At 43.1% G+C, this 10,737-nt stretch overlaps 1 protein-coding gene across 1 annotated transcript; it reads left to right on the top strand.

Annotated features, from left to right (window-relative positions):
- Positions 1-2,605: 2,605 nt before the first annotated feature.
- On the top strand, positions 2,606-6,274 carry LOC147608517 (protein CORTICAL MICROTUBULE DISORDERING 2-like). The gene is made up of 4 exons (XM_086788940.1): positions 2,606-4,255; positions 4,495-4,704; positions 4,811-4,902; positions 5,140-6,274. Exons 1-4 carry the CDS (start codon positions 3,104-3,106, stop codon positions 6,134-6,136), a joined length of 2,451 nt encoding a protein of 816 aa, XP_086645066.1. The 5' UTR covers positions 2,606-3,103; the 3' UTR covers positions 6,137-6,274.
- Positions 6,275-10,737: the final 4,463 nt, after the last annotated feature.

Genomic DNA, 10,737 nt, shown 5'->3' with positions numbered 1-10,737 from the left:
TTGCTTTGTGAAGACTGCTGGTCTTCACCCAAGTTCTTCTCTTCGATAATCAGCATAGACACCAAATCTGTAAAGTTGGGAATGTTTTCCCGAGTCTGAATAGACGTCTTAAACGCCTTGTATTGTGGCCCGAGACCACGTAGACAGACTTCCACCTTGTCATCATCATCTACTGACACACCAATAGATGCAAGGGATTCGACAATGCCCTTTATCTTCAACGCATAGTCATTCACAGACACGCCCTTTTTCTCCACAGTATGAAGTTCATTCTTCAACTGTATCTTACGTGCCTTGGTGTTGGTTTCATAAAGCTTTACCAAGGTGTCCCACGCCTCCTTGGGGGACTTGGCATCCTGAATGTGCCCAATCATGGTGTCCTGTATACTAATGGATAGCCAATACATAACCTTCCTGGCTCCTTGGTTCCAGTCTTTAAACTCTTTCACATCTGCAGTAGTCGGATTTATATCCGGTATCTCCGGTGCCTCTTCATGCTCACCTTCTATGTAGTCCCAATAGCCTTTTCCCATCAGGAAATTCGTCAACCTGAACCTCCAAGCATGGAAGTTATTCTTGTCAAGCTTCTCAGCCACAATCTGAGTTATCCCATCATTTGACATCTTGCCAAACACACAATTTTACCAGAAACTGCACTCTGGTTTTTCCTGCACAACTGCTGTATTTTCTGCACAGCGGTACTGTCGTACTCTCAAATGTCACAACCAGTGACGTCAATGTGCATACATACACCCAATGGCAACTGTAGACCTCTTTGCAGCACCCACAGTGTCTGCACAGTCAATCTGTCTTCCTGCAGTTCTTAAAACAGAGTTCTGCAGAGAATCGATGACTTACCCGCAGTGCTCGAAATCGCCTGCTTTCTGAAAAACGGAGGTCCAAACGCGCCCGAAACGCGTTTTCGGCCCAAAAATTTTAGTCCAAAAGACTGTATAGTTGCCCTATAGCTTTACTCCCGCGAAGAAAGCTCCTCAATATCAGAGACCGTTTGCCGGTGCCTCCCGTAGAGCTCCCGACAAGGGTGTAGTCACCAACACAATAGGGAAGAGTAGTTGAAGCTCTTACCCTCGTACCGCTTCCTGTGGTTCTCTTGCTTGTAGCTCAGCCCTTAGCACGAACCAGGCTCTGATACCATGAAAAGATGCGGGGGGGAGGAGAGCTTGAGCTCTTGCAAGCACACACACACACTCACAAAACCCTAATAGAGAACACACAAGGTGAGAGGCTGAAAATCTTCTTCTTCTCTACTCAACACTCAACACACCATATACAAGAAAATAAGAGTACACACAATATGAAAGGTACTCAACCAAATACATACACGGGTTCTCTATAGTGTGAACCCGACTAAATGAGCTGGCGCTATAACTATGCCAGTCTCTAGAGTGGCTGTCACACAGCCTGTCATCCCACTGGCCGCATATCACCCAAGATCTCACCAACCATGCCAGTGGTGTAAGTGCGGGGCCTATCCCCTAGGCGGGTCATCAGTGTCCACCGCCTCACTAGAGCTCGATATCTCAACACAAAAGGCAACGAAGAATTCGGTAGAGAGACCATCCCAGCCAGGGGCTTTGTCCCTTCCCAATTTTAAAAGAGCAACCTAGCATTCATCAACATCCACATCTCTTTCTAACCATCTAGCCTTGTCTGGATCCACACTTAAGCTTGAAGGAGGACTATTCCGTGAGGAGCAACCTAGCATTCATCAACATCCCAATTTTAAAAGAGCAACCTAGCATTCATCAACATCCACATCTCTTTCTAACCATTTAGCCTTGTCTGGATCCACACTTAAGCTTGAAGGAGGACTATTCCGTGAGGAGATTTCAAGAAGCTGAAGACAGATTGCTGGGGTTAATCGGTATTTTTCATTCTTATGGTGCATCACTGGAGTGATTCTGAGGGCAATCACCTTGGCCAAAATCTTATAAATCATAGTCAACAAAGTAATGGGTCTCCAATGTCCAAATCTGCTACAAGCAACTTGTTTTGGAATTAATTTTACCAGCCCTTCTTTAAAGTCCTTGTCCATGCTACCAGTGTTGAAGGCTTTCCTACATACTTCCCCCACGATATCCTTCAAAGGGGGCCAAAAGGCAACGAAGAATTCTGTAGAGAGACCATCGCAGCCATGGGCTTTAATTTCAAAAGAGCAACCCAGCATTCATCAACATCCACATCTAGCCTCGTTTGGATCCACACTTAAGCCTGAAGGAGGACTATTCCGTGAGGAGATTTCAAGCCGAAGACAGATTGCTAGGGGGGTAATCCGTATCTTTCTAACCATCTAGCCTCGTTTGGATCCACACTTAAGCCTGAAGGAGGACTATTCCGTGAGGAGATTTCAAGCCGAAGACAGATTGCTGGGGGGTAATCCGTATTTTTCATTCTTATTGTGCATACAATCTTTGCATTTCACATGAGATTTCAGAGACGATGCTAATTAATTAATGCAAAGCAAAAAAAACGTTTTGGGTACTTAATATTATTAAGGGCAAGGAGGGTCATCATTTATTTGACTTTCTCAAGCATTAATCATTGTAAACCAAAATAAAACCTTAGGAAAACGCATTTTTTCTTGAAAAACTCAGAGAATATATTTAATGGGAACATATATTTTGGTGCCCTGTTGCATTCATTCAGCCTGTGTAAAGCTTTAAAGAGATGGCCGCCAAGCACAGTAATCTGCGCTCGTGGGAAGGCGCTGTCTGAAAGGTGAAGCGTGAAAGTGGAGCTCTGCCAAAAGGCGACGACTGCAACGGCCTTTCCTTGCATTTGAATTCGAATTTGAATTTGCGGCTGCACTTCTTCTTCCTTCATGCCACTCTAGCTATGGCGGAGGCCGGCTCCACTCCCTTACTGCTCATCCTGTTATGTCAATGGCCCTGCCTAACCCTAACCCTAACTTCACAATCCTCAATTGAGCTGCAAAGCTTTGGTGTTGTCAAATCTTAACCCTAAAGCTTTGAGGTCCCAGGCTATGGACTTGGCTCTAAGCTTGAACTCTAAGCCTCAAGCAAATCGTATCCCTCACCTAGCCTAACCCTAACCCTTATCCCGAACTCGACGGCTTCTGTTGATGATGGCTTTCCTCACGCCGGGTATCCTCTTCAAGCTTCTGGACAACATCGGCTCTGACGAGAAAGTAGCAGGCGCTCATCGTTCAGTTTTTCTGCAAGTGGTGGGGATCGTCCCGGCCATATCTGGATCAGACCATCTATGGCCTCGCCATGGCTTCTATCTTAAGGTCTCGGACTCCTCGCACTGCACGTACATGTCCCTCGCAGAGGAGCACGACGACCTCATCCTCAGCAACAAGCTCCAGCTCGGCCAGTTCATCCAGGTGGACAGGCTTGATTCAGGGTCCCCTGTCCCCATCCTGCAAGGTGTCCACCCTGTCCCTGGCAAGCATTCCTTCATCGGTAACCCTGAAGAGCTCAACCTGTCTGATTCTTGCAATTTCGTCAACAGTTCTGCTGCAGACAACCCACTAGGGTTAGGGTTTGAGCCGCCCTCCGAGAGGAGATGCTCCTTGGACACAGATGCCAAGGTAAAGATAGAGAACCCTGCAAAAAAAGGAGTGTCTTGGAAATGCCCTGAATTTTCTAGCCCTAAGGTTTGCCCTAGCCCTGGCAACAAGCTTGTCCCAGGCCGGCGATCTGCTGAGAGAGCCTCTTGGTCCATAGTTGGGGCCACCGTTGCTGATAAGATGGACAAGAAAGATGTCGCTGATAAGATGGACAAGAAAGATGCTTCTCAGCGAGGACGGCCTGTCAGAACCAAAATTTTCCCTGAGTTTTCGCCTGCGCCACACTCCCGCTCTGTCTCTGCTTCGCCTGCCAGAGATTACTCAGTGCGGAGCTCACTTTTCTTTGAGAAGGAAGGCTTTTCTGTTGGTGGTGATATGGCTCCTGCTGCAGCAAAGGGAACCCCAGATGTGAGGAAATCTTTTCAAAAGACTGCCATTACAACTGCTGTTGAAGCTTCATCCAGGTGCAGTCAAGCTTCCGCAGCTGTCAAAAGGGCTGCCAGTGTTGGCAAGGTGGGTCAGAGGGCGAATGCAGAGGAAGCAAAGATCAGTAGCAATCCTTTGAGGAAGTCTGTGAGCAAGGGGAGAGTGGGAGAGATGATGGTGAATGGAAAAATCCTACGCCATGAGAGAACCACGGATGGATCCTCTGAAGGGGAGCACCACACAGACGAGAGGAAATGCAAAGACAACAATTTGTCAGTAAGTAAACCTGCATGAGTGGTAGAAAACACGCAAACATTCAATAGGAAACCTTCAGTTTGCCTTTTCTTTACTGGTTGGCTGAAAGGAGAGTTTTCAAAAGCGGCAGATATGCTCAGTGTATAGCACTCGATGCATTGGATTGAAGTGGGTATCATTGTGCCCAAGTCCAATACAACCTGTTTACCATCTTAGTTCTATGCGTAAGCTACTTGCTGAAAAAGATGATTGTTTTGCAGGAGCAAGGATCGCTTTCACAGAAACCAAAAGACACCTTGAGAGATGTGAAATCAGCGTCAGCTATGTCCACCCCTTCCGGTAAAACGCGATTGTACTCTGAAGTTCAACCTTCTCCTTGCCCAATTGGATTCAACACCAGCAGTGCAAGACATGAAACCAAAAGGTCCATGTTAGAGGCACTTCCAACAGCCCTTGCAACACTTGGGAAGGTTGGATTCCACTGAAAGAACCCATCAAAAGTTTTCAAGAAGCAGCAATTTGTCGGTTGGCTCTTTCTTATTGGTCTTTTGTTGCATTCCCATTTCTTGCTTACAGAAAGCTCTCCAAAGGCGTCTGGCAGCATCTTACGCTGCGTGTGAAGCTTTACAAGAGGCATCAGCAACCCAAAGCATTATCCAAAGTCTAAGGTAAGCTGCATCTAACACTTCCTCAACCAAGTAAAATACATGCATTGTAATGATGCTTGATTCTATTTTCCATCTTTCATAGCATGCATGCGTGGCTTTCAAAGGTTTGCATGGGAGGCATCTACCAAGAATCCCCAACTTTTTCCTGCTGAGTATTTGTTCTTCTTCCTCAGCACATGCTTCTTGGATTAGTTTACTGGTTTATGGGCTGACATTCTTTTTTGTGTGTTTGATCAGTAACTTTGTAGAGTTAAGCACAGCAGCAAGGCCAGAGAATCCTGGACCTTTTGTGGATCAATTCTTCAGCTTTCATGAAGCTATAGTTGAAGCTGGCACTGTTGCAGATGCATTGGCTGAATCAAGGTTCTTTGGAAGCTTAGAAAATGAGGACACCACCATCAACACATTGAGAAAGGCTCGCATAGTTTCAGATGAAAGGGGTCAATCTGCTATCTCATGGGTAAATGCAGCATTGTCTAGTGGTTTGACACCATGTCCTTCTTGGAGCAAAGATCAGAAGCCCCCAAAATCACCTTTGAGAGAAGGATTCGATGGAAGATGCTGCAAAAACAAGATGGGCTCTTTCAGCTCTCCGGCTCATGGCCATTTGAAGCAGCCATTTTGTCCAACAGCATCACCTTCCTCACTGAACAATGCCCAAGACAGAGCACTCATGTCGCCGCCCACTTTGAAGACCAAACAGGAGGATAATGCCTGCAAGAATAGCAGAACATTGTGTTCCGAGTGTCAGTTGAAAACACCATTGAAGTGGGATACTAAATTATCTAAAAGCATGTGCACAGGCAAGGGATTTCTGAGATCTCCGGAGAAGGGAGCTAGTGTGCTGCTTGACTGGGTGAAAGGGAATGGATTTGTAGAGACAAGCAAGCTTGCAAAGCAGTTGCAAGAGGAAGCAGAAGCTTGGTTTCTGAGATTTGTGGAAGGAGCTTTGGATTCTGGTTACAAAGTTGCCATCAAGGAAGCAACTTCTAAGAAGAAGAATGGGACTGCAAGCAGCCCATGGCCTGAAGACAACAACCAGGTGTCAGCTGTGCTCTCAGACTTGAAGAGAGTAAATGATTGGCTTGATCACATGATATCTGATCGAAGAAAATCCCTAAACTCTGGGCTGGAGGAGGCAACTGCTAAGTTGAAGCAGAAGCTGTATAACTTGCTGATTCAATTGGTTCTTCAGAGTCCATCTCAAGTAATCTCTCACAATCTGTGCACTTAGTTAGTGACTTTGATGCGGTCTGTAGAGTTGTTCTCCATTGAGGAGATACCGATTGTAACACTAGAGTCTGCAGACAAATGCCATTTTTTGTAAACTTTGTATGCTGTTGGTTTGATGTAACTTCTTTGTTAACCTAAACTCTCTGTGTTAGAGTTATAGACAGTGGCTGGTTGCACAAGCAGCCATCCTACTCACCCTTTCCTGCCCATAGCATGGGTATGTGTTGTCAACCAAACAACTTGCAAGTTTGTATCTTGACCAGGCATCCTTTACGAAAAGCCAAACATGCGGTGCAAACTATAGTTCACAACAAACCTGCAAACTATATACAATGGACTTCCAACATTCCCATTTCTACTTGCAAATTTTATTAGAATCCACCTTTGTGTGTCTGCCCAAGATTGACAACTTGCATTTAGTAGTTCAAGAAACACACCCATAGCATTGCAACATCGCATATGAACCAATGTAGCCATGAACAAACAAGGGAAACGAATAGAGATTCAGCTAGCACTCAAGGCTCCAAACTGAATAAGATGGTAAGCCACGTACCAAGCTAAACATTGGCTAGCACTTGCCAACCAACTAAAGGCTCCAAACTGAATACGATAGTAAGCCACGTACCAAGCGAAACACTAGTATAACCCTCAAGCCTGCACCTAGAAGGCATGCACATTTCATATGTTGAGATATCAAGTTAGAGTTATAGCATAGTTATAGCGTTAGCTCATGTAGTTCGGGTTCACACTATCGACCGATCTTTATATGTTATAATAGGATAGGTTATTTTCTTATAGTATGTACTCTCATCTTTATGTTATGGTTGTAGAGAAGAGAAGAGAAGAGAAAAGAATTCAGCCATCCATCTCTCTTGTATGCTTGTCCACTTTTACATGTGCATGCTTGCAAGGAACTCGAGCTTATCCTCTCCCTCACATTCTTCTCATGGGATTAGAGTATCGGTTTGTGTGAAGAGCTCAAGAGGTAAGCAAAGGAAGTGGTATACATGTAAGGTTAAATCCATCTCTTTTCCTTTGATTTAGAAGCAAATCTCTATAGGTTGCTAGTTATTAGGTAAGAGCAACATGTAGGCACAATAGTAAGGTGTGCTGTCACATCTAGACGGTGAAGTAGAGGGGCATTATATTATGTGGGATTCGAGGCCGTTCTTGCTATGCAAGTTTTTTGCAAGCACTTTGTGAAAATGTTGATTTTAGCTATGTATTCCCAACTTTTGGTTCGGTGTAAAGTTGTGACATAACTTTTGTTGTACGATCATTTATGTAAAGAATATGAGATTTGTAGGTTATTAGTGGATGTATGTTTGTGTGACTCACAGAACAGATTTACAGTACCACTATGTTGGATGTTGCACGTTTGTTATAAGTGCTAAAAGAAAGTAGAACACTCAATAGAGAAGGGTATACCCTTCTTCTTAAGTGGGAGAAACCACCATAGCCAAGATTAGGAAGAAAACTGCAATTATGATTAGTATATTGATTAGTGATTAATTAGGCTTATTTTCACGTGTATACAAGATTGTTCTTTTCACATTACACTTAAAAGTGTCCATGGGCATGCCCAACTTTCTTCTTAGCCCTTGTCCCATTCACATACACTTAAACATCTGGCCTTGGGCCATCAGTTCCTTCTTAGCCTTATGCCCAACTTGACTTGACTTGAGCTCTTTTACCATGAGTTCCTTCTTTGCCTTACGCCCAACTTGACTTGCGCTCTTTTAAGCTTATTACATCCCCACTCAATAGGTCTCGTCCTCAAAACCATAAATGTACATAAGCAAATTTGCATGAATAGACAATATTATCAACAAGGACTCATGTCAATCATTTCTAGCATCTACTCAACCATCTAGAACCCACCATTGGCAAGGTATCCTCTCGGGTCATAAGGAAAAGATAACCCTAATGAAACCATGCCAATCGTTTTATCATGTAAGAGGCTAAGAAAATGAACTCCACAAATAATGCCTCCTTCCACATACATAGGCCTCCCTCACTCTTCTCACATGTATCATCGGGGTCAAAAGGAAAAGCATCATCATTGGATGTATATGTATCACAACCATCCACCGATAAAGAACCATTTGGTCATCCAATGTACATGTATCACAACCATCCCGTTGATAAAGAACTTATTATGGCCATCCAATGTTTTATTCTCACAAGCATATACATCACGCCTAAAGATACCAACATACGCGTCATATCCATTGGGATAATCAATGTATATACCATCAAATGAATCATAAGCATACACATCATCAATATCATCCACATCTTGATCTTGATAGTCTTCAACACTTGTATCTTCATGTTCACTATCCTCAATTGCCTCTTGATTTTCATCACTACCAAGATCTTCACAACTGTAATTCTCGTTGAGATAATACTCTTCATATGCATCGATTTCAATGTCATCCTTTTCAACAAGAGAACTATGCATTTTGTCCTCTTGTATCTCATCATCAGACACATGTCCAAATCTGTCCTCAAACACATTTATAGCTCCCATTGGGTACAAAAAAACCTCTTTGCAAACCATTGAAGTCTCCCCACAAGAATAGTCTCTTCTTATGGAAGCTATGGATTGAAATGAACTCCTAGTGACACATTCATTTGTCAATAAGGCTTTCATTTGGCCATTAATTCGACTCTCCTGCTTACTCGAAAAGTCACCATACACAATACCAATACAAAATACATCTTTAATAGATGTGTGTAAAGTATCATCATGAGATGAGTACAACATGGTCCAAATTCCCATGATAAAATGGACAAGCATATATGTTCCAATCCAGCATCAAGAGTGGCTTGTACAAAGCATTCTTACAAACTTTCAATTGCCATCCACCAATGCAATATCAATTGGTGCCTCCTCAATGATCTTGTCCTCAAGATCAAGCTTCCTTTGTGGCATTAAATCATGAGCTGAAAATGCATCCATTGAAGCACTTACAAGACTTGTCCATGCATTCTTATCTTCAGCTTCCATTTCTCCTTTGACCACCACAGATGCATAGGATACCTGCGGTGTACTTAAGCTTGACCTTAATGGTACCAAATTAGAGGCTTTTGCTGTAATTTTCTCACCATTTTCAAGCATGGAAACATTGTAAGTAGGCATACTCTTTGCTTTTTCCACATAAGTAGGCATACTTTTCACTTCCACATATGCAACCCTTGTTTAGCGTTCTTTCCCCTCTTGGATTTTCGAGAAAGAACCGGCATAAAAGGATCTCCATCTTCTTGCATAAGGATGCCAGTTTAGTCAAACACATAAACCACATCACTTTGCACTCCACCTTCCTTAGATTTCTTCAAGAACTTGCAAGGGAGTGGATGATCTCAATAAATCCGTTTTGTCCATCACAAGTACGACCATCAATAAATGGAAATCCATCTTGCTTTAAAATAAGTAATTGCCACTTCAATCCTTTGTCTCTTTCATAACCAATCCCATGAGAACCACTTGGTATTGCATAATTACTCTCTTTTGCTCTCTTTTGCGATAGAGGCTCCTAAAGGCAATGTTCTTGCATTTACATCCTTTGGTCCACTTACAAGAGGCTTATCTAAGACAAGGCCCTTGCCTTTATCAAAGCTTCTTCCTCTCATTGAAGAGACCCCTTGCATAGGAATTCCCGACATATGTGTCCCACCACGATGCATCGATTATGGAGTCAAGTTATCCTTTCCATGCACAAAACCATGACCATGATCAACACAAGGAAAACTACTTGAGAGGAATTTGACACCATTGCATGCCTTGCATCCATCGAAGGCATATAAACTTGTGATCCGCTCACTTGAGGCTTATTTGACACATAAGCATACATTGTCCAATCACCATATTCCTCCTTGCCTTTGCCTCACTCTCATTCCAAGCTAGATAATCCATAAAGATTCGTCTTGCCTGAGGCATCAAACTTGTCGACCATAGATTGAAATCTTTGGTTCATATGCTCAAGCATATTCTCGTGCCTTTCCATGGTGATGATACCATTGTGATCCATCCTATTGCATGAAGTACAAAACGGCACTCATTTCTTCGCCAACCCTAGGCACTTCCAATGCATTAGCATTCTCTTGTGTCCCTCCATTGGCATTGCCTTTCTTCATGCATAACTTCATGTAGCTCTTGATTTGTATGTAGCTCCTCCATTGGCTTGGTAGCACTTTCTTCATGCTCAAGAGCTTCTTTATAAGTGCTCTTTCCCTTGGAATTTTGTCCTCTTCCCATATTTCCTTGCCAAGTAAAAGCCAAATGACAAAGATTTTTAGCTTTTTGGAGAGGTAGAGTAATGTAGAAACCAAATATTAACTCCACTTGGACCTTGTCAATGCCATGTATCACTCTGTTTTGCAAAGTCAACCTTATAAAGTTGACCACAAAAAAAAAACTCCAAATTGGATGCTCTTTGTCTTGATGGGAAGCTTATAACATTTTCTTTCAAGATATGCAAACATATCAACCCAAACACAAGTTGTTTTTTATTTAATCACGTTTTCCCATGCCGTGAACTTTTTGCCAATTAAAGGATCAAATGGAAACATAATCGTGCATGCTATAGCTTGAAATGT

This window comes from Cibotium barometz, chromosome 53 (genome assembly GCF_041138505.1).
Source record: "Cibotium barometz isolate CiBa-2024 chromosome 53, ASM4113850v1, whole genome shotgun sequence".
NCBI classification, from domain to species: Eukaryota; Viridiplantae; Streptophyta; class Polypodiopsida; order Cyatheales; family Cibotiaceae; genus Cibotium; species Cibotium barometz.
Note: the sequence above shows the minus strand (reverse complement) of the source record. Positions and strands in the feature narration are given on the sequence as shown.

Excerpts from the sequence above, each read along its gene's own strand:
- LOC147608517 (XM_086788940.1), top strand. The coding sequence starts at position 3,104 with ATGATGGCTTTCCTCACGCCGGGTATCCTCTTCAAGCTTCTGGACAAC. Across the intron at positions 4,256-4,494 it reads GCAAAGACAACAATTTGTCA|GAGCAAGGATCGCTTTCACA; the intron begins GTAAGTAAACCT and ends ATTGTTTTGCAG. Across the intron at positions 4,705-4,810 it reads CCCTTGCAACACTTGGGAAG|AAAGCTCTCCAAAGGCGTCT; the intron begins GTTGGATTCCAC and ends TCTTGCTTACAG.